The sequence below is a fragment of the Bos grunniens genome, chromosome 22 (genome assembly GCF_055505025.1).
Source record: "Bos grunniens cultivar Pamir isolate PY7600 chromosome 22, Bosgru_T2T1.0, whole genome shotgun sequence".
NCBI classification, from domain to species: Eukaryota; Metazoa; Chordata; class Mammalia; order Artiodactyla; family Bovidae; genus Bos; species Bos grunniens.
The window spans coordinates 44,653,139-44,675,417 of NC_141186.1; the positions used below are offsets into that span (position 1 = coordinate 44,653,139).

At 43.7% G+C, this 22,279-nt stretch overlaps 1 protein-coding gene and 1 long non-coding RNA gene across 20 annotated transcripts in view; one reads left to right on the forward strand and one right to left on the reverse strand.

Annotated features, from left to right (window-relative positions):
- The window catches only part of ARHGEF3 (Rho guanine nucleotide exchange factor 3), a 312,981-nt gene that overhangs the window by 262,733 nt on the left and 27,969 nt on the right, over positions 1-22,279 (forward strand). For 18 of the 19 annotated variants that reach the window (XM_086367396.1, XM_086367397.1, XM_086367403.1 and 15 more), the window contains one exon: positions 7,718-7,825. In XM_086367396.1, coding sequence (XP_086223522.1) covers positions 7,718-7,825 — 108 coding nt within the window. Of the gene's footprint in view, positions 1-3,648; positions 6,846-7,717; positions 7,826-22,279 lie in introns of those variants that run through there. The other variant, XM_086367400.1, reaches the window with a different exon arrangement.
- LOC147348363 (uncharacterized) lies at positions 714-18,694 on the reverse strand. The gene is made up of 3 exons (XR_015151503.1): positions 18,460-18,694; positions 14,581-14,644; positions 714-850 (listed from the first exon to the last, which is right to left on the reverse strand). It is a non-coding gene; the product is annotated as an uncharacterized LOC147348363 (long non-coding RNA).

A 22,279-nucleotide genomic window follows, 5' to 3' on the forward strand; every position in this document is an offset into this window, starting at 1 on the left:
TGTTGGTAGGGCCCTCTGACTCCTGCAGGATAATTCTTCCTTGCCTCTTCCTATTTGATGACAAAATAAAAGGGTGGGATGGCTTTGGCAACAGGAGGTGTCATAAGAAGTGAGACCAGAATATTTGTGGTGACCTAGAAGTTTTGAAGGGTGAGAATCTCGGGTATTAACTGTAAAACAATGTAAACCACAAGGAAAGGCGTGGTAAAGTCGAGACAACTGTAATGAGCGGAACTCATGATCAGCTGACGGGAGCCCTCAGCCTTCTTAGTGGAAGACTGGGCTTTTGTATGAAAGAACAGAGTGGATTCAGGAGGCAGTTGTAGGGAAAGGAAAGCACCTTCACAAATTAAAACCAATACAGTAGAACAGAGGTCTCTTCTGATGGGCAGCCTGATCTTGAATGACCCCTGTTTTCTCTGTATATTTCTAAGACAAATCAGAGTTGAACTCTACCAGATTGTTTCATGTTGTGGAGCTGAGTGATCAGGAGCCAGTTGATGGGTTTCCTTTCCTTTTTTTATTTTTTAAATCAATTTGTTTATTTTAATTGGAGGCTAATTACTTTACAATATTGTGGTGGTTTTTGCCATACATTGACATGAACCAGCCATGGGTGTACATGTGTCCCCCATCCTGAACCCCCCTCCCACCACCCTCCCTATCCCATCCCTCTGGGTTGTCCCAGTACACCGGCTTTGAGTGCCCTGTTTCAGGCAAATTGATGGGTTTCTTAGTGAGAGCAAATAGTAGCCCAGTCAGTAATCAAACAGACTTCATGGAATCTTGACAGCCATGTTGGTGCCTCTCCATGGGGTCTCCAGCCTCCTGGATCTGGCTCTGTTCTGGCCTATAGAAGTTGAGAATTATTTAAATTCAGTAGTGGGATTTTTTTTTTTTTTTCCATTTTACCAGGTTTCTTCTACTTACATCCAATTCTAGATGATGTCTGCCTCCTCAGTATCCTTTCTCACTAGACAGACCCTCACTAACAAGTAAAGTAAAAATCTCAGATGGCACCTGTCTGCTCCAGGTCAACATTCACTAGTACATCTGCAAAACTGTTTTCTGTCCATTGAAGTAAATCTTTGTATTATGGGGCATTTTGACCAGGCACCATAGGCAGGACTGTGCATACTACATCCTTCGCCAATCTAGGGTTGGCCCCTAGATTTGCCAGTTGCCACACAAACAGTCAGACACAACTGAGTGACTGAACTCTACAACAAAACCTGGAATCCATGCCATTTCCCACACAGACCCTTTCCCTGTTCCCATATCGCTTTGAAGCAGATCCCAAGCATTGTAACATTTTATGTCCCTTATTCATGGTATTAATGGTCCGGAAAGTTTGTGTTATGTTCAGGATAATTTGTTTGGAAAGCTAAGAGAACAAAATGTAGTAGGATAGCGTTCATTCACATAAAAGGTGAGTCAGAGATACCCTCTGCTTACCAGGAGAGGACCTTGCGTCCCCAGCTGCAAGGAAGGGGGTACAAATCGAGCCTGCGCTGTCTGGCAGAGCCTGAAGACTATCTGAGTGTGCCTGTGAGAGACGCCCTGCTTGGGAGTGTCATCTCTGGATATGTCTTAGCAGGAAGCTGAGGCTGAAGACCACTGGCCCAAGACATGACCCATATGAAGCCAGCAGTGGTACAGGGCAGTGGTCAGCCAGCTATGGCCCCTGCACCAAATACAGTCCACTTCCAATGGCCCTAAAGCTATTTGTTTCAGTGGCATGACATAGTATTGCCCCCCCCATCTTAAAAAAATCAGATTTTTTTTTAAAGAACCAGATTTCTAACCCTTATTTTTAACTCAGTAGTACTTGGAAGTAGAGCTCAGGATCAAAACATTGTAAATGTTGCCTGGTGTACTAAAAATACTGTTAGAAAACAGTATTTTGGAAATTAATTTTCTAGAATCTTCTACATACAAATGGCTAACAAACACATGAAAAGATGCTCAACATCACTCATTATTGGAGAAATGCAAATCAAAACCACAACGAGGTACCATCTCACACTGGTCAGAATGGCTGCTATCCAAAAGTCTATAAACAATAAATGCTGGAGAGGGTGTGGAGAAAAAGGAACCCTCATACACTGTTGGTGGGAATGCAAACTAGTACAGCCACTATGGAGAACAGTGTGGAAATTCCTGAAAAAACTGGAAATAGAACTGCCGTATGACCCAGCAATCCCACTGCTGGGCATACACACCAAGGAAACCAGAATTGAAAGAGACATGTGTACCCCAATGTTCATCGCAGCACTGTTTATAATAGCCAGGACATGAAAGCAACCTAGATGTCCATCAGCAGATGAATGGATAAGAAAGCTGTGGTACATATACACAATGGAGTATTACTTAGCCATTAAAAAGAATGCATTTGAATCAGTTCTAATGAGGTGAATGAAACTGAAGCCTATTATACAGAGTGAAGTAAGTCAGAAAGTAAAACACCAGTACAGTATACTAACGCATATATATGGAATTTAGAAAGATGGTAACAATGACCCTATATGCAAGACAGCAAAAGAGGCACAGATTTAAAGAACAATCTGTTGGACTCTGTGGGAGAAGGCGAGGGTGGGATGATTTGAGAGAATAGCATTGAAACATGTATATTATCATATGTGAAATAGATCACCAGTCCAGGTTTGATTCATGAGTCAAGGTGCTCAGGGCTGGTGCACTGAGATGACCCTGAGGGATGGGATGGGAAGGGAGGTGGGAGGGAGGGTCAGGATGGGGGGAACACATGTACATCCATGGCTGATTCATGTGAATATATAGCAAAAACCACCACAATATTGTAATTAGCTTCCAATTAAAATTTTTAAAAATTTCTAGAATCTTCTGTAGTGTGTCCTCTACTGAGCAAAATACTTGATTGAAAATTGGAAAATCTCCAACAAAACTCCTGTTCCTTTTTCTAATGAACAGGGGGAGAAAAGGGGGCCTCAGGCCCTCAAGAACCGTTTCTCTATTTCTTAATGGTTGAAAAAAACAGAAGAATAATACTTTGGGACATGTGAAAATTATATGAAATTTGAATTTTAGTGTCTATAAATGAAAGCTTAATGGAACACAGCCACATTCACTTATTTACATACTGTTTATGGCTGATGGTAGAGATGAAGAGTTGTGACAGAGGCTAGACCGCCCTCAAAGTATAAAACATTTAGCCATCTGTCCCCTCACTGAAAAATATCACCAAACCCTAAAGTAGGGCATGAGCTCTGGAGCCAGCCTGCCTACATTTAAATCCTAGCCATCTTTTTTTAGCTTTCCCTGTCTTTAAAATGATGATCACAATAGTGGCTACCTTGCAGAGATATTGGGCTTCTCTAATAGCTCAGTTGGTAAAGAATCCGCCTGGAATGTGGGAGACCCCAGTTCGATTCCTGGGTCAGGAAGATCCCCTAGAGAAGGGATAGGCTACCCACTCCAGTGTTCTTGGGCTTCCATTGTGACTCAGCTGGTAAAGAATCCACCTGCCATACAGGAGACCTGGGTTTGATCTCTGGGTTGGGAAGATTCCCTGGAGAAAGGAAAGGCTGCCCACTCTAGTATTCTGGCCTGGAAAGTTTCATGGACAGTCCATGGGGTCTCAAAGAGTCAGACATAACTGAATGACTTACATTTTTGCAGAGATGTTAGGAGAAATAAATTACTAATTATCTGTAAAGCATAGAGAAGAGTCCCTGCAATGACTATGCACTCATTATTCTTAGTACTGCTAGAGCTTCTCCATCACTCATAGATCAAAACTTCCTGTTTAAAACATGAGGATGATGAAAGCCTCCTAGAGGGTTCAGGATGGGTGACACGTGAAGCCTGGGTGTGCAATTCCCAGCACATCTCCTATCTCACAGATGGAGCCCCAGAAAGGATTCCTGGTGTTTCTAAACATTTGAAGGACATTAAAAAAAAAAAAATCTCTCCATCAACTCATGGACAGATGCGCCTGCTAGCACAGTCGTTTCTCACCTCTCCCTAGCTCCTGGCCAGAGGTAGAGCATCCAAGAGCAGTGTTGCCCTGCGGTAGAGTGGTCAGTTCTGCATTAAAGGCTGCATATCTGGCCCCTCCTGGGCCATGTTTGTGGCTCAGTAAAACCAGTGTCAGGGAAGCTACGGAGGTGATGTGGAAGACCCTTCCACTGTTCTCCAACCCTACTCTGGCTGCAAAAATGAGGTGTAAGGAGAATGAATGGTTTCCTGTATGCTGTGTCTGTTAGAATGGAACCTTCTTATTTTGAGAAATAAAAATCATCCCAAATTATATTGATATGATAGGCATTTTCTTACATTGCATATGTTGTGCTTTGGTTTTTATCTCTTAGAGGGAAAAATGAGGAAAGGACAAAAACTGTATGCCCTAGAGAAGGATTATTAAAATATATTTAATGAAATCTCACATTAAAAATAAAATTACATGCAGTGCTTTATTTGCTTTTGTTTGTAATTCAAGCACAAGAGACTTTTAAAATTGCTGAATCAATTCCTTTATGAAAAAATGTGACCTGTATGTCTGTCTTCATCCTCTCCTTCCCTTCTTTCTACCTCTTCCTTCTTTTTTCCCCCTTCCTTGTCCTCTAGAAAGATAAAGAGAAAATATTTGATAAAAGTCAGTACTCATTCATGATAAAAATTCACAGCTAACTTAGCATGGAAAGGAACTGCCTTACTTGATAAAGGGTATCTCTTCCATGTGCTTAGCAAATATAATACTTAATGATGAAACCTTCATAATAATTACTTTATAATTAGAAATTAGACTATGGTACCCACTCTCTCAGCTTGTAATCAACAACATACAGATAGTCCTAGCCAGTGCAATAAGATAAGAAAAAAATAAAAAAGCTGTGAGATAGGGAAAACATGCAACAACACTGTTATTCAAGAAATACTGCCCACACTGCATTTTTCTTTTTTTTAACCTCTTTAGTGAGATGCCCTCCTGTTCTGTCTTAAAATTGCAGGGTGAGGGTATAGTCTGCACTTGAAAGTGGGTTTAGCAGTGACCTTGCCCAGCTTGGTTTGGCAGCTGAGTTGTTGGATTAGGGAGCTTCTGAAGGTTGTGTTCTGTCATCTCTCTATAAAGCTGAAAACATCCCTGGAATTGTATTTGCTGGTTCTCAGTACAGCTATTTAACTGGAATCTGGAAACATTTTCCCTGAGGGCTCTTTTTAGACAGCAGTAAAATGTAGCTGGAGACATACGTAGTAAATGGAAAAGAAAAATCAAATTAGGCCAAGAATGTTTTTAATCTCCTATTCTCACTGAAGCCCTCAAGGAGAACACCATAATTCATACTTCACTCATGTGGGTCAGGCATAAAGCCCTCTCCATAGATCTAATAACCTGTAAATGTTCTGGTTTGAAATTGCACCTGCCCACTTTGCTGGATCAAGTACATCATACAGCAATGGTTTCTGTTTCGACTGTTCATTACTTGGGAATGTCACATTACCAGAGAGCAGCCCAGAGTTTACTTCCAAATGGGTGAAGCCTTAGGAAGGGAGTTTTCATTACAATCTCATGTAGCAACACAGGCACGACCTGCGGAGGGGCCGCCACTTGCACTGTGCATTCATGTCACAGCAGTGCAGAAAACGCACAGCGGACTGGCTCATGTGAAATGGGCAGCAGAGTCAGCAGAGCCTCAGAAAAATGACACAGCAAGTGAAACAAAGCCGAATCTTCCCTCATCCCACCAAGCGTGCAAGGCTCCCTGCTCCCTTTTTAAAGCAAGATAACCCAGTTGGCATTTGCCCTTCAACCTCCCCAATTTGATACGGAACCTGTGACCCAGGAGCTTTAGCCATTAATAAGAGACCTGGGAGTCAACGGGCTCTGAGGTGTGTGGCAGGAGTACATGAGACCAAATCCTGCTCCCCTAGGAAAGCCCTCTTCTTCTCACTTGCTGCAATGCAGTTTGTGCCACCAAAGGTGCTGTATCAAAACTCGGGCATTTCCAGCCAAAGCGGAGCCATTTAGAAAAATTCAGGGGATGCTCAAGAGGCTGTGCGTGCGTGCGAGCGTGCGTGTGTGTGTGTGTGTGTGTGTGTCTCTATTCAGTAAGCCTGCTGGTGGTGCAGCTCTGACGTAAAAAATATTTTAAAAATCCTCCTCTGGGCACAGATACTCAGGAGCCAGGCACTGGACAGGGAGCATCCTTGAAGGGCACTGTCATCTGAAATCAGAGGGGCAATCGGATCTTTGTCTTCAGCGTTTACATAATTATGATGTGATATCTCTCGTGTTGAGAGATTCATCCTGTGCATTTTGGAACTAAACCTTCCTGGTGTTCGGAGAACTGCCTTCTGTCTGTTCAGCTCAGCATGCCAAGAGGCTGGAGAGGTCCCCAGCAGCCCGGATGCATTCTCTGTTTTGGAAAAGTATTTGCTTCAAGAAACCATGAAGTCACTCCTGGCCACATCGTGGAATTGTTTTGTGCTTTTTAAACAGCCTTTAGATTTTTTTTTTCTATTTGCCAGAAAGGTTGGGTCTGTTTCAGAGGACTCTTCTGTTTTCTAAGGCTGTCAAGGGCATAAAATGACATGAGAGTGTCTTGGCAGAACTCCAGATTCAGGCAAGATTTTTCCAAGCACCTACTATGTTCAAAACACCTTGCAGGGATATTCTAGAGAATCTTAACTCTCAAAACTTTGAAGGCAATGGCTGAAAAAGAAAGATGAACACCTTGAGGCTCCCTCTGGAAATGGTCGAGTTTCACCACAACCACTGGCAAGTGTGGCTTTTTCCATCAAAATTTGGTGTCTTCATGCGCTGTCCAGCATCTCCCGCGCGTCAGATGGAGCTTAGGAAGACAAGGGTAACTGTTCTCTTTGTCAAGTGTTTTGTCTGTCGTCCCTCTCTTTTCCACAGCCTCTTGTTTTTATTTATGTAACTCTAATCTGCAGAGTCATTGGTTTAGGTATGCTCCCCCACCCATCAGCTTGCTTTGGGGTAACTTGCAGATTTGTGTATGTTTTATATGGTGATAATTTTCATAACTTGTGGCTAGGTATAGTATAAAAACTAGTGCTCGAGGTAGGGTTTTCTCTCTGTATATTTTCTTTTTGCTGTCTAGTTGTTATTTATAAGTATTAATATGTGCATTTCAAATATACTGTGGGCACAAAGAGGCTTTCTTAACAGCCTAGTAATAGAATAACTTCTTTAAAATGTTTTTTTAATTTGGTGTACTAAAAGGAACAGTCTTTGTGCTTTAGAAAAGCCATTGCATATTAGAAATTTGGACAGTGGCTTCAGGCAAGGTGGAGAAAAGGTTTTTTTAAAAAGATGAAACCAGAAGCATCGAAAGACAACCGCCCGACAAGGTCATTGGATGGGAAATTGGAGGCAGCTTTTGTCTGCAAGAGGGGTTGGAGAGAGAGATTCTCCTGTGGGAGCCTCTGATTTGAAAGCCGTCAGACACTGTTGGGGTGAAGGAATTTGCCATTTGCTGTCTGCTCAGAGACTGCCTCTGTTGACCCCACCCCCCAACCCACCCCCACCCCGACTATTTACCCTTCCCTGGCTCACCAGTCACCTTCACACAGCAGGAGTGAGATGGGTACCATTTCCGTTCTACAGAGTGGTGTGCAGCCAGCAGCTGGTGGAGTGAGACATGACTGTGTGGTGGAGTTACATTCTCTTTGGAATTGACCTTGACAGTTTCCTTTTTTTTTTTTTAAACCCTAGGAGCCTAGTAATAAACGAGTCAAACCTCTTTCCAGAGTCACATCTCTCGCCAACCTCATCCCACCTGTGAAGGCCACACCATTAAAGCGCTTCAGCCAAACCCTGCAGGTAAGGACACGGTGGGCTCATGTTTGCAGAAAACCCTGTTGTGTGGGAGGAGACACCTCTGTCCTAGCCAGAACCTCCCCTGGTTTCAGTCTGACCTGAATCAATGCTTATTATTTGAATAGAAGAGAGCAAGTGAGCAGACTGGAAGAGAAAGAGATGTTTTAAAGTTGGTTTCAGACAGAGCCCTTCAAGAGGTAACTGGAGGCATCATCCCTGTTGGGTCTTTCCTCACAGTTTTGTTTCAGAGACCCCATCCGGATGTACTTTCATAGGTATCCATTTGGTCCTAAAATATCTATGGGCCTCCCAAGAAAACCAGCGCCTGACCTCAGATGGAGGGCAAGAGAGCCTAGTGGCTTCGACGAGCGGCTTAGAGCCTCGCAGCATGTGAGAAGAAACTCAGCCCACCCACTCATTTCTTATGGCCGTGGAGCTGAGAATGATTTTTGCTTTTTACATTGGCTGCGGAAAAGCAATCCAAAGAGTAGTATTTCAAAACCCGTGAAAATGATTTGAAACTGCAGTGTCTGTAGCTGCAGTTGTGCAGGCACACAGGCGTGCCTAAATGTCAACGTGTTGTCTGTAGCTGCCGTGGCCCTACAAAGGCAGTCAAGTAGTTGTGACCCCGACCATATCGCCCACAACACCAAAAATATTTACTCTTGGACCCGTTACAGAAAATGTTTGTTGCTCCCTGACTGAGGACATGGGCCTGGGAGTAGAAGTATCTCACTTCTGGCCTTGGCTCTGTCCCTCAATGAGTTTGTCCCCTTGAGCAGGTAACTCTGCACCTCTCTAGGTCTTGCCATTATTCCATGTGGATACACTGGGGATGGTGCTGCCAGCTCCTCTAGAGAACCGCTCTAAAGACTTACAAGGTAGTGCATTTAAAGGACCTAGCATGGTTCCTTGGCCCATGGTTCATAATCACTGACTTCCTAACTAGCTAAGGTGTAAATATTAGCTACTGTAAACATTCTTTGGTTAATTCAGGTGGTTGTAGTTCTTGTTCATAAACTCCTGAAAAAGTTTATCTTTTAAAGTGAACATTGAGGGTTTTTTTTTTTCCTTTCCCCAAAGGCCTTGGGCACCCAGTAGGATAAAAATCCTTTTCCTATCATGAAAAGGCTCGCCTTGTTCAGCTGAGTAGGCTTGAGTCTGCCAGTTCCTTACACTTCCTGAATACTTCTGCTTAGCAATATTTTTCATCTTGACTTTCTGAGCCATTAAGAGAGTTGTGGGTCAGCACCCAAGGCATATCCCAAGCTATGGACACCAGTGATTTGAGAGCTGTTCGAAGTCTCCCTCACCCGCTCCTGTCCTTGTTGCCACACCAAGCAACCCAAGCTCTTCCCCCTCTTTCCTGTCCACCCCTCAGTGCTCATCCCCTGCCCTGTGTGTTCCTCTGTTAGCTCTGCTAATATTTCCCCTGAACGAATCCTCGTCTCATTAGCGGTAGGCTTGGCTCTGTGCTGGAACCTCTGGGCTCCTGGCTGTCCCCTGATCCCCTTTGTGGGAGAACAGAGGAGAAAAAAAAAAAATAAGGTCATCCTGGGGAGCCAGATGAAGGGCTTTGAAGCTCATGAAGAAAAATGTGTTTACCTTCTCTCCCTGGTGACCAGTCTCAGCCCTCTGGCCAAGTTCATCACAGGCTTCCCCTGGAAGATTCATCACCGCCCTAGCCCCGCACATCTGGTCTTTCGCTGAGTTCTGCTTTTCAAACATTCTTCAGCCTGTCGATTGCCATTTCACCCTTTCCTTTCCATCTCAGTGGTGGTGGCTCGAGGTCACCGTAGTTACTTCCTCCCTTGATTACAGTCTCCATGTTGCCCGCCACCTCTTCCCCTTGTCTCTCTGAGGACAGTCCACCCTGTGCCCCAGGAAGGGCCTTGCTCACTCCGCAAGTGTTCAGGCGGGCTCTACTCCCTGCCCTCATGTCACTTACATCCTAGACTCCCTGCCCTCATGTCACTTACATCCTAGATAGGGTTGCCTTCTAGTCACATCTGGCCCTCGGTTGTGTTTTGTTTGGCTGCACGTTGTTTTGAGCTCACATTTAGAAATCAAAAGAGTCCTTGTAACAATCTGGACTTCTGGCTTCTTTTGAGGAATTGGAACGCCTAGCAGTGCTGGGCCTGTGTTCTCACATGGCACTTATGAGCCGTACCTAAGTAGCCAGTCAGCATTCACCTACGGATGTCCCCACTTCTCCCAGCTATCCTCCCAACACCTGGCCTCTTCACTCAGTGTCATCAACTTGCCTGGCCTCCAGGCTCCACATTTCTGCTCATGATTCTAGGGACAGTGCTGTCTATGCCTCCTCACCACAGCCCAGCCCCAACACAAAGTGCATCTTCCATTGTCTTTCCTTCAGAATCTTTCCTTTGGCTCCCCAGGAAACCTTTAATTTTTTTCTCTTGTTTCTACCCTACACAGATCCCACACAGGGAACACTGCAGGAAATATTTAATCACCTTGCAAATTTGCCCTGACCTAGAGAACTGGGGCAAAGAGAAATCGAGCCTTGTCTGAAACCCAACAGACTGAGGCCAGACTTGAGGGGCTGGATCTGACATGTGGATATTGGTTTCTAAAACATCAAAGATTTTTTTTGGCAAAATAATTTTTAACTTACTTGTTTAAAATACCAGGATAAAGAGCTAATCCCGGGTTCTGTTTATTGGGCAGAAACAACCAGACAGAAACACAATAATTATTCATAATGGTTATGTCCACGAACATAGAGAAAACTTGAACAGTGTTTTTATGCTGTGAGTGTGTCTTTGGTGGGGGTCAATAAATGGAAATATGCCCCTGAGGTTGTATGCAGTTAGACAGCCTCATTTGCAGGATGATCCGCAAAGCTTGGAGTATGCCATCTTGCCCCCACCTATCTCCCTGTAAGTCACCTTGGCACATGCAGTGCAAATTCTGCAGAATTACTTCCAGTCCTAGCATCCCAATAATTGCCTCCTGGCTTTATTGCTTCCTTCCCCACAGCTAGAGCGGGATAGGTGTTAATGTAGCCTGAGGAGCAGGGAGGATGGGGGAGGGGGCCCTAAAGGGAGTACTCAGTGTGCCAAGTTCACTACCTTCCTCATTTTGCCTCTGGTGGTCCTGATGCCCCTTCTAAAACGGGAGAAACAGAAAAAGAAGCCACAGGGCGGCTCCAAACCTCTCGGCGGTCATTCATTTCTTTCCCATGTGTGTGTGTGCTTTTTCTCTAACTTCCTGAAACAGCACAGTGCTGGAATGGAGCAGCTCGCTTCTCTGTGGCAGTATCCTTGCCCCTGGCTCCTGGCCTTTAGAGATACCCATTCGGCCTCTCAGGGTACATTCCTTTTATCATAGGAGGAGATATGACTTAGGCCCAAACCCAATGCTTTAATAGATAGTAGAACACTTAGACCCTGATGCTGGGGAAGATTGAAAGCAGCAGAAGAGGGCAGCAGATGATGAGATAGTTGGATAGCATCACTGACTCAATGGACATGAGTTTGAACAAACTTCGGAAGATGGTGATAGACAGGGAAGCCTGGTGTGCTGCAGTTCATGGAGTCAAAAAAAGTCAGACATGACTGAGTGACTGAACAAGAACAGAACATTGAGCAGGCCTTCCTCTGGCTTCCCGGGAGGGTGCCAGGAGAGCTCAGGGCTGGCAGCCTCTTCCAAAAAGGTCAAGGGCTGTGTTGCAAGTGTAAGTGGTCCTTGGAGCCACAGTTCAGGAAGACACTGCAGGACTTGTTCTCTGTGGCCTCCTCCCTACCCCCACCCATGCCCCTGTGGACCGGGGTCTTGGGCCCCAGCACAAAGGCGGCATTTGCAGAGGTCAGAGAGGGAGCGCCGACTGCATGGCGCTCCGTCTGATTCTGACCGGGGAGGTTAGCGCTGCTGGTGGACTGGAGCACAGATATCCAGATCCCTCTGTGCCTATAAATCCCCTCCCTGGGCTGCCCAGCTCTGGAAGGGGCTGGTGTGCTCTCCTCATGTGGAGTGAGGAAGGCGGAAGGCGAGCTGCCTTGCAGGCGAGCGGCCTTGGCCGGTCAGTCGCTCGCCGAGGCCGCCTCCCCCGTCACAGCTGCGCGGCTGGTGGACTCATTTGGGCTGAGTCCAGGGCATGCTATGGGATGCTGTGCTCCCTACACGGCAACTGAGCCCTCTGTTCTCTTTGAACTGTGTTTCTTTTCCCTTATAAAAGTGTGTGTTCATTATGGAAGAATACAGAAAAGAGGAAAGAGAAAGATTCCACTCCCAAACAACCCGTTAATATTTCATAGTTTCCTTTCAGTGTCATTCTAGGTCTGTCTATGAAGCTTAAACACTCTGAGCCTAATTTGGGGTTACTCGCAGTCTGCCAGCCTTATCTTTGTGTTATCTGTTTACCTTTGGATTTATTCCTCCCCCTTGCTACCCCCAGGGACTGTGGATGACCAGTTTCTCTTGCATCTCTATTGATCTTTGCTTCACATATTTCCAAGCTGCACAGTTAGGTGTATAAAGGTTCCTCCTCATCTCCTGAAGGTTTTGTACGTTTTACTAAAGTTAAATATTTCTATTTATTTCTTTTAATGCTTTTTGTATTTGATTTTCTTTTTTGTCTTTTTATGCATTTTACCTGCTGTTTCTTGTTCATCTCTTCTTTTCCTCCTCCCTTTGTCATTTAGCTAGATGAAAGTTTTATTATGGCTTAAGGGAAATGTTATATCACAGTTAGAAAATATGATCTTAATTGACTAAGTATATATTATTCCAACATGATGCAATTTATTTTATATAACTAGTCTCCTATTAATGGATATTTACGTTGTAAATATTTTATATCATTAAGTACTTATGTTGAATTTTTTAATGAACTTTCTATTTTTTAAAGTGCCTTCTATTTTGCTTTCTTTTCTGATTATATAACATCATAGTCAGAAAAGGGAATAAAAGTTCTTGTAATCCCATCTTTCCATCACCAAAAAACTTTTATTAATATTTTGGTATATACTTGGGCAATCTTTTCTTTTACTATTAATATGTACTGCATTTATACTTTTTAAAAACAAAATTATAATCATACTATTTTTAACTTGCTTTTGTCTTAACCATATAAAATAACTCATGGTATAAGGACCTTTTTTCTTGTCATTAAACATTTATCATTATCTCTAGTTTTAAGAGATAATGGGTTTATATAGTGTTTTGTCAAAAGGATGTATGTTTATTCAATCACCCTTCTATTGTTGAACATTTCAGTAGTTTGCATTTTTCTGCCATTATAGATAATCACAAATCTAAGCCATCTGATATCAGTTAGACCTCCGATTTTTTTTTTAATTTTATATAGGAGTGTAGTTGATTTACAGTTCTGTATTAATTTCAGGTGTACAGCAGAGTGACTCAGTCATACATACACATATATCCATTCTTTTACAGATTCTTTTCCCATGTAGGTTATCACAGAATGTTGAGTAGAGTCTCCTGTGCTGTGTGGTAGATCCTTGTTGATTATTTTATATGTAGTAGTGTGTATATGTTAATCCCTAACTCCTAATTTATCCCTGCCCCTACCCCCACATTTCCCCTTTTGTAACCATAAGTTTGTTTTTGAATTCTATAAGTCTGTTTCTGTTTTGTAAATAAGTTCATTTGTATCATTTTTTTTAAGATTCCACATATAAGTGATACCATATGATATTTGTCTTTTTCTCTCTGACTTAAATCCATCCATGTTGTTGCAAATGGCATTATTTTATTATGGCTGAGTAATATTCCATTGTAGCACATCTTCTTTATTCATTCCTTTGTTGATGGACATTTAGGTTGCTTCCATGTCTTGGCTATTGTAAATAGTGCTGCAGTGAACATTGGGGTGAATGAATCTTTTCGAATTCTGGTTTTCTCTGAGAGTTTGCCCAGGAGTGGGATTTCTGGATCATAGAGTAGTTCTCTTTTTAGTTCCCACTAGCGGTATAGATGGGTTCCCTTTTCTCCACACTGTCTCCAGCATTTATTGTTTGTGGACAATTTGATGATGGCCATTCTGACTAGTGAGAGGTGATACCGCATGGTAGTTTTGATTTGCATTTCTCTGATAATTAGTGACATTGAGCATCAAGCCTCTACTTTTGATGTATATCTGTCTTGGACAGAATGGCTTCTCCATGTTCTCACATACTAATTCTAAACTCATAGTCATATTTCTCTCTGTCTTGGAGCAAGGGTTCAGGGGCTCATGTTGTCTGAAATGGCTCAGAGATGATGAGGGTGAAGGGGAGAAAGGACATTTGAGGTTTGAGGAAGAAGTGTGGGAAAAAAACCAGAAACCAAACCGCCTGTCTGGAAGGTAAGAATGTAGATGAGAGCAAACTTGTATTCCATGTTAAAGGGAACTCCTGAGTTTCTGCTGTTCCTGGAGTGAAAGTTTGACTATTGTAATAGTTGGCTATTGCAATTTAAAGCTTGTCATTTTAAATTTCGTCCTAACGTCTTTCATTAGCTCAGTATTTACACTGAACCAATTTCTGTGCAAGGTCCTTTATATTCATAGCCTCATCCTCAACTCTGCAGGGTAGGTTTCATCAGGACTTTATAGGGAAAAATCCTGAATGTGCCCAAGGTCATGCAGCCAGTCACGCTAGAGCTGGATTCTGTAAGGTTTGGCAATGCCTCTGCTGTGGTAGGCTTTTATAAAGTCAGTTTGGTCCTAATAAAGCCTGCAGTTTGCCAGGATCTAAAAGTAATAGCCAGATTTTCAGTCTGGAGCATCCTACCTCACTGCTGTTCCTCATGCTTTGTTTGCTGATGTGGTAGGCACAGTCGTCATTCCATTTCAGCCTGTGGAATATTTTACCATTAGCGTTATTGTGTGCAGATGGTGCCCAGTGAAGATGGTCAGGCTGCTTGCCCAAGGCTCTGGAAGACTTCTAATTCCTAGCTGGCACTAAGCAAAGTGTACGATATTTTCTCCACACCTGAAACAAATATTTTCTTCAGCTGTCATTCACATCTACTCAAAATGTCTCCCAACTAAAAAAAGGTTTGTCCTCCTACTAGATCCTTCAGGTTTGACATTTATTGATTGTGAATTGGTCTAGTGCCGTTTACCATGCTTTCAATGTGCGTTAATCTGAACTGGATACCATACTGTGATTTTGTTGATAGCACCACTTCTGACTCAGTGTTCATGGTCTTGCACATTTCTGTGCTGATTGTGTTTTCCTTTCATTACTATCTCTTTATTATGGAAAATGTGGAAAATGTAGCTGCTGCTGCTGCTACTGCTGCTGCTAAGTTGCTTCAGTCGTGTCCGACTCTGTGTGACCCCATAGATGGCAGCCCACCAGGCTCCCCTGTGCCTGGGATTCTCCAGGCAAGAACACTGGAGTGGGTTGCCATTTCCTTCTTCAATGCATGAAAGGAAAAGTGAAAGTGAAGTCTCTCAGTCATATCTGACTTTTAGCGACCCCATGGACTGCAGCCTACCAGGCTCCTCCGTCCATGGGATTTTCCAGGCGAGAGTATTGGAGTGGGTTGCCATTGCCTTCCTCAGAAATAAATGCAGAGAAGTGTGAAAATGAAAATAAAAATCCTCCATAGTCAGGGCTTCCCTGGTGGCTCAGTGGTTAAAAAAAAAAAAAATCCGCCTGCCAATGCAGGAGACACGGGTTCAATCCCTGATCTGGGAGGATCGCATATGCCTCAGAGCAACTAAGCCTGGGAGCCACAAGCACTGAGCCCTAGAGCCCATGTTCCACAAGAGAAGCCACCAGCAGATGCCCTCACACAGCAACTAGAGAGTGGCCCCCACTCGCCACAACTAGAGAAAAGCCCAAGCAGCAGACCCACCACAGCCAAAAAGAAAAACAAATAAATAAAATAAAAATCATCCATAGTCCCACCATTCAGGGGTAAACCCTGTTATCATTTTGTATTTTAAATAGGGATCTTTCTTCTCTTCCTTAACTCTACTTGTGAGACTTTCCTATTTTCATTAAGCATTTCTAAAAAAGAATGTTTTTTCCAAGTTTTATTAGCATGTAACTTGACATACGGCTGTACTGTGTAAGTTTAAAGTATACAGCATAATTTGATTTGTATGTATTGTGAAATGATTACCACAACGAGTTAACATTCATCATCTCATATAGATACAAAGAAAATAAGACAGTATTCTCTCAGGAAGAATGCTTTACAGATTTGCATGTCATCCTTGTACGGGCCCTTCTCTGCATGGCTCTGCCCTTAGTAAATGAGCTGCCAAAACGAGCACAGAAGAATGCTTTTAACAACCGTGCAATATTCCATTGTGTGATTATACTGTAATTTATAGAACTGATCCCTACTGTCAGGTATTTTAGGCTCTTTGCACATCTTTTGCTTTTATAGTGTTTTCTCCTCCTAAAAGTTACCTTAGTGGAGGTCCCATGTAGAGGTATTTAGTCCAAATAGTTTAGACATGTGTCTGCTGTTTGCTGATAAATGAAGTCATATAAACAAGTATTAATGGCAGCAGAGCAGTCAGTGGTGTAATAACAGTGATAGGTCATACCCTTTTCCTATTGATCACCTACCAGGCACTTGGCCAAACCCTTGATATGCTTTATCTTATCAAATCCTCACTACTACTTCGTGAGGTATTTATTACTATGTCCCTTCCCTTTTACAGATAATCTGCCTCCAATGCGGGAGATGTGGCTCCATCCCTGGGTCAGGAAGATCTCCTGGAGAAGGAAATGGCAACCCATTCCAGTATTCTTGCCTGGGAAATCCCACGGGCAGAGGAGTCTGGCAGGCTACAGTCCGTGGTGTCGCAAAAGAGTCAGACACAACTGAGTGGTGACTAAAACAATTTACAAGTAAAGAAACTGAAATCCAAAGAGATTTCCAAGGTCCCTCAGCCACTGAAGTGACTTGACACCAGGTCTGTGTTACTCCACAGCCTGTGCTCTTAACTCATGTTTTGTTGGAGTTTCGTAGTTGAAAAGCTAGACTCAGTTCTCTTCCAGCGTGTACCTATGCCAGTCACTTAATCCTCTGACACTTGGATTTTTTATCTATCAAAAGGGGGCAAAATATGAGAACCTGTCCAATGCCTCTGTCAGGATTAGTATGTGAATGTGAAGTCGCTCAGTTGTGTCTGACTCTTTGCAACCCCATGGACTGTAGCCTACCAGGCTCCTCCATCCATGGGATTTTCCAGCCGAGAGTACTAGAGTGGGGTGCCATTTCCTTCTCCAGAGGATCTTCCCGACCCAGGGATCGAACCCGGGTCTCCCACATTGTAAGCAGATGCTTTACCATCTGAGCCAACAGGGAAATCCTGTCAGGATTAGAATGAGAGGCCAATGTGATAGAGGCTTCATAGCTGATAAATGTTATTTCTCCATTTAAGTTAATTACTCTAATCAAATTTTGTAAAACAGTCTCCTCCAGGACACTGAGAACATTTCCCCATTCCCTACCACCACCACTGTACTTTCTGGTTTAATCCATTGTAGTAGCAACACAGACACGTTTTCCTCTTACAGTCCCACCCTAACCTCCAATCCATTAAACAGTAAGCTGTCTGCTACAAAATAGCAATGGTCAGTGTAGAGGATTTCCCTGGCTCTAACTCTTAATTGGAGTGCGTTATCTTTGGCCATAGAGACCTTCTGTTTTGGGAAAAGGACAAGGGAGTGCCCCACTGAACAGGGAGCATTAACAAACCAAATCTGTTCCATCATGCCTATCATGCCGGGTCTACATTTCCTCTGACACATGTAAAGGCGGCAGCTTTTTCCCCACCTCCAGCATCTTTTCCATATACCCAGGCCAGGCATAAACATGAGCACCCACTTCCTAAATCTGCAGTATCTGCGCCTGCTATGGCCATTGTTATTGTAGCTGCCAGTAGTTATGAGCTTTGGGTTTTTGACTGATTTGCTGGGCCAGTTTCCCTCATGGAAACTCTTGCTTGTCCTGGAACATTTTTCATTCCAGGCCCAGATTCCCCACAATGAAGGGTATCACCATGCATGTTTCTATTTTGTATCCAGTCCCTCCCAGGGCTGAGTCCCTTAGTTTGAAGTGAGCCTCTCCTGGTCACCTTGTACTCCTGGCATCTAGTGGTTAGAGGTGAGGATCATATTAAACATCCTGTGCTACCCAGGACAGCCCCTCACAAAAAGGCTGTTCTGGCCTAAGACGTTAGTGGTGGCAGGGTGGGGAGTCTCTGCCGCAGGCCAAGAAGTAGCCTGATCCTCATCTGTTTGGGTGCACACATCCCATCATGCTTAAATCTTACCCTAGAGGAAGCAGGGTAGGATATTGGTTAAAATTTGTAACGTGTTGGGGGAGCTGGACTCAAATAGACCAGATGTGGGTTGTCATCCTGAATTCACTTTTGACCTGGTTTAAATTCTGGAGCACAGGTCAGCTACCTGACCTTCAGCAAAGCATCACCCTCTCTGAGCCTCAAGTTCCCTCATCTATAAACATGGGTAAGAATCCTCACCTTTTGGACAGAGAAGGAGATTAAAGCCCCCCTCACAGGCAAGCAATGACATTCCCTCATTAAGCAAGATTGTTGAGGACCCACCATGTGCCAGTGCAGATGAATCCATCAGTGAATAGAACAGATGGAGACCCTGGGCCTTCAAGGAGCTTACCTTCTGGGAGGAAACAGACATGTCAGAATCAAACTAGTAAGTGATGTCACAGAGCACATGGTGACGCAAGAGCCAGAGCAGGGGGGTGGGCGGTGGTGGGACTAGAAGGCATGCGGCTGTTCTCCTCTCTCAAGGCAGCCTCCTCTTTGGGTTTTTCCTCCCAGCAGCAGTCACCTTGTTCTCCCCTAGCTCCAGTCCTTTCGTCTAATTGTGCTGAGCTGTACTCCTGACTGGTGAGGGTGTGGTCAGCCCCACCCACGAGCATGGCTTGGGGCTGGTTGGCTGTGAGCTGCCTCCAGGGCCAGTCAGCCGCTGACCACACACCAGCCTAGCATTCTTTATTTCTTCGGGATTCTTTCTTTCAGCATCCTTCCCCCTTCGAAGTGGAGTTTTAAAAAGACAAAATGTTTGTTTTAATCCATCCTAATTAAATTACTGCACAATTGCGCTTATCTCACACACTAGCAAAGTAGCACTCAAAATTCTCCAGTCGAGGCTTCAACAATACTTGGACCAAGAGCTTCCAGATGTTCAAGCTGGATTTAGAAAGGACAGAGTAACCATAGATCAAATTGGCAACATCTGTTGGATCATCGAAAAAGTAAGAGAGTTCCAGAGAAACATCTACTCTATTGACTATGCCAAAGCCTTTGATTGTGGATCACAACAAACTGTGGAAAATTCTTAAAGAGATACCAGAACACTTTACCTGCCTCATGAGAAATCTCTGTGCAGGTCAAGAAGCAACAGTTAGAACTGGACATGGAACCATGGACTGGTTCTAAATTGGGGAAGGAGTATATCAAGGCTGTATATTGTCACCCTGTTTGGTTAACTTTGCAGACTACATCATGTGAAATCCTGGACTGGATGAAGCACAAGCTGGAATCGAGATTACCGGGAGAAATATCAATAATCTCATATATATGCAGATGAGCCACCCTTATGGCAGAAAGTGAAAAGGAACTGAAGAGCCTCTTGATGAAAGTGAAAGAGGAGAGTGAAAAACTTGGCTTAAAACTCAACATTCAAAAACAAAGATCATGTCATCCAGTCCTATCACTTCATGGCAAATAGATGGGGAAACAATGGAAACAGTGAGAGACTTAATTTTGGGGGCTCCAAAATCACTGCAGATGATGACTGCAGCCATGAAATTAAAGGACGCTTGTTCCTTGTAAGAAAAGCTATGACCAAACTAGACAGCATATTAAAAAGCAGAGACATTATTTTGCCAACAAAGGTCCGTCTAGTCAAGGCTACGGTTTTTCCAGTAATCATGTATGGATGTGAGAGTTGAACCATAAAGAAAGCTGAGCACCAAAGAATTGATGCTTTTGAACTGTGGTGTTGGAGAAGACTCTTGAGAATCCCTTGGACTGCAAGGAGATCCAACCAGTCAACCCTAAAGGAAATCAGTCCTGAATATTCATTGTAAGGCCTGATGCTGAAGCTGAAGCTCCAACACTGTGGCCACCTGATGCAAAGAACTTACTCACTGGAAAAAATCCTGATACTGGGGAAGATTGAAGGCAGGAGGAACAGGGGACGACAAAGGATGAGATGGTTGGATGGCATCACTGACTTGATGTACATGAGTTTGAGCAAGCTCTGGGAGTTGGTGATGGACAGGGAAGCCTGGCATGCTGCAGTACACAGGGTTGCAAAGAGTCAGGTGCAACTGAACTGAATTGAATTAAAGGTGTAAATCAGAAGTTTGCTTAATCAAAGAGCCACTCAGTCATTATTCCTAAAACTGAGCAAATGCACGCCCTCTTCTTAACTTGAACTCTGAGAAGGCTGGTTCCCATCTCACCAAAACCTCCTCATGATGCATGATTTGCCTGTAAACAGCAGGTGCATGCATGGTAAGTCACTTCAGTCATGTCCAGCTCTGCAACACTATGAATAGGAGCCCAGTAGGCTCCTCTGTCCATGGGAGTCTCCAGGTAGGAATCCTGGAGTGGGTTGCCATTTCCTCCTCCAGGGGATCTTCCCGACTCAGGGATCCAACTCAAGTCCCTTATGTCTCCTGCACTGGCAGGCGGTTTCTTTACCACTGGCACCACCTGGGATGCCCAAACAGTAGGTACAACCCCTAAAGTGGAAGGAGCTCGGGTTTTGGACTCACACAGATCTAGTATTGTATCCTGAACCTTAGACTTCCTGAGCCTCGGTTTACTCATAAGTAAAATGGGAATAAACTCCCACCTTACAGGGTTCTTGTGAGGACTGGAGAGAACTTGTGAGAAGTGCTAAGCAGGGGCAGGTATATAATGGTCCCTCTGTGATCTATGGGCTTCCCTGATAGCTCAGTTAGTAAAGAATCCACCTGCAATGCAGGAGACCCCAGTTCGATTACTGGGTCAGGAAGATCCCCTGGAGAAGGCATAGGCTACCCATTCCAGTATTCTTGGGCTTCCCTGGTGGCTCAGCTGATAAAGAATCCACCTGCAGTGCAGGAGACCTGGGTTCGATCCCTGGGTTGGGAAGATCCCCTGGAGAAGGGAAAGGCTACCTGCTCCAGTATTCTGGCCTGGAGAATTCCATGGACCCTATATATAGTCCATGGGGTCGCAAAGAGTCAGACACAACTGAGTGACTTTCACTTTTCTGTGATCTATGTGGTGAACTTCATCCCTGCCCCTTCCCCTTTAGCCCCCGAGCCTAGCATCGGGTACTAAGGAAACACAAAGCCAGGAATTCTTAGAGATAGGATTCACCTAGTATAGCTCACCTGTCTGTTTTTTTCCACAAAACTGCAACAGTAGAAAATCTCTAACTCTGGGAAATTTTTCAATAAAAACATAAAAATATGTTCAATCCTATGTTCAGAACATGAAACTGAAATTAAGATGTATTTTTTCCCTGTCAGACTGATAATAATATCATGTTGATGAGTGTGTAGGAAAGGAAATATCATATGCCTTTCTGGGGACTATCAAGTTGAACAGATTATTTGAAGGTCAATTTGGCAGTACATATCAAACGTTAAGAAGTGGCTACTTCTCAGACCAAGGAATTCTATTTAAGGAATCTGCCTTACAGAAATACCAGCACGAATACCTAAAGGATGTTCACTGAGTCAATTTTTATAATAGCCGGACACTGGAAACAATGTTAATGTCCATCAGTTGTAGGTTGCTTAAATCCATGTGGTTCATCCAGATTATGGGACACTAACACTGTAGCCATTAAAAAGAATGGGTTGACTTAAGAGGTACAAACTATATAAAATAAATAAGCTACAGGGATATATTGTACAGCACAGGGAATATAGCCAATATTTTATAATAACTATAAATGAAGTCTGATCTATAACATTTTGAATTACTATGTTGTATACCTGAAACTAATACAATATTGTAAACCAACTGTACCTCAGTTTAAAAAAAAGATTGGGTGACCTCAGGGTGATGAAAATGTTTTCAAACTAGAGGTGGTGGTTGCATGACACTGTGAATGTACTAAAGTCCACTGAATTATTCACTGAGCTGCTAAGTCACTTCAGTCGTTTCTGACTCTGTGCGACCCCAGAGACGGCAGCCCACCAGGCTCCCCTGTCCCTGGGATTCTCCAGGCAAGAACACTGGAGTGGGTTGCCATTTCCTTCTCCAATGCATGAAAGTGGAAAGTGAAAGTGAAGTCGCTCAGTCGTGTCCGACTCTTAGCGACCCCATGGACTGCAGCCTACCAGGCTCCTCCATCCATGGGATTTACCAGGCAAGAGTACTGGAGTGGGGTGCCATCGCCTTCTCCGAATTATTCACTGTAAAAGTGGTTAATTTCATATGATGTGCATTGTACCTCCATAAATTCT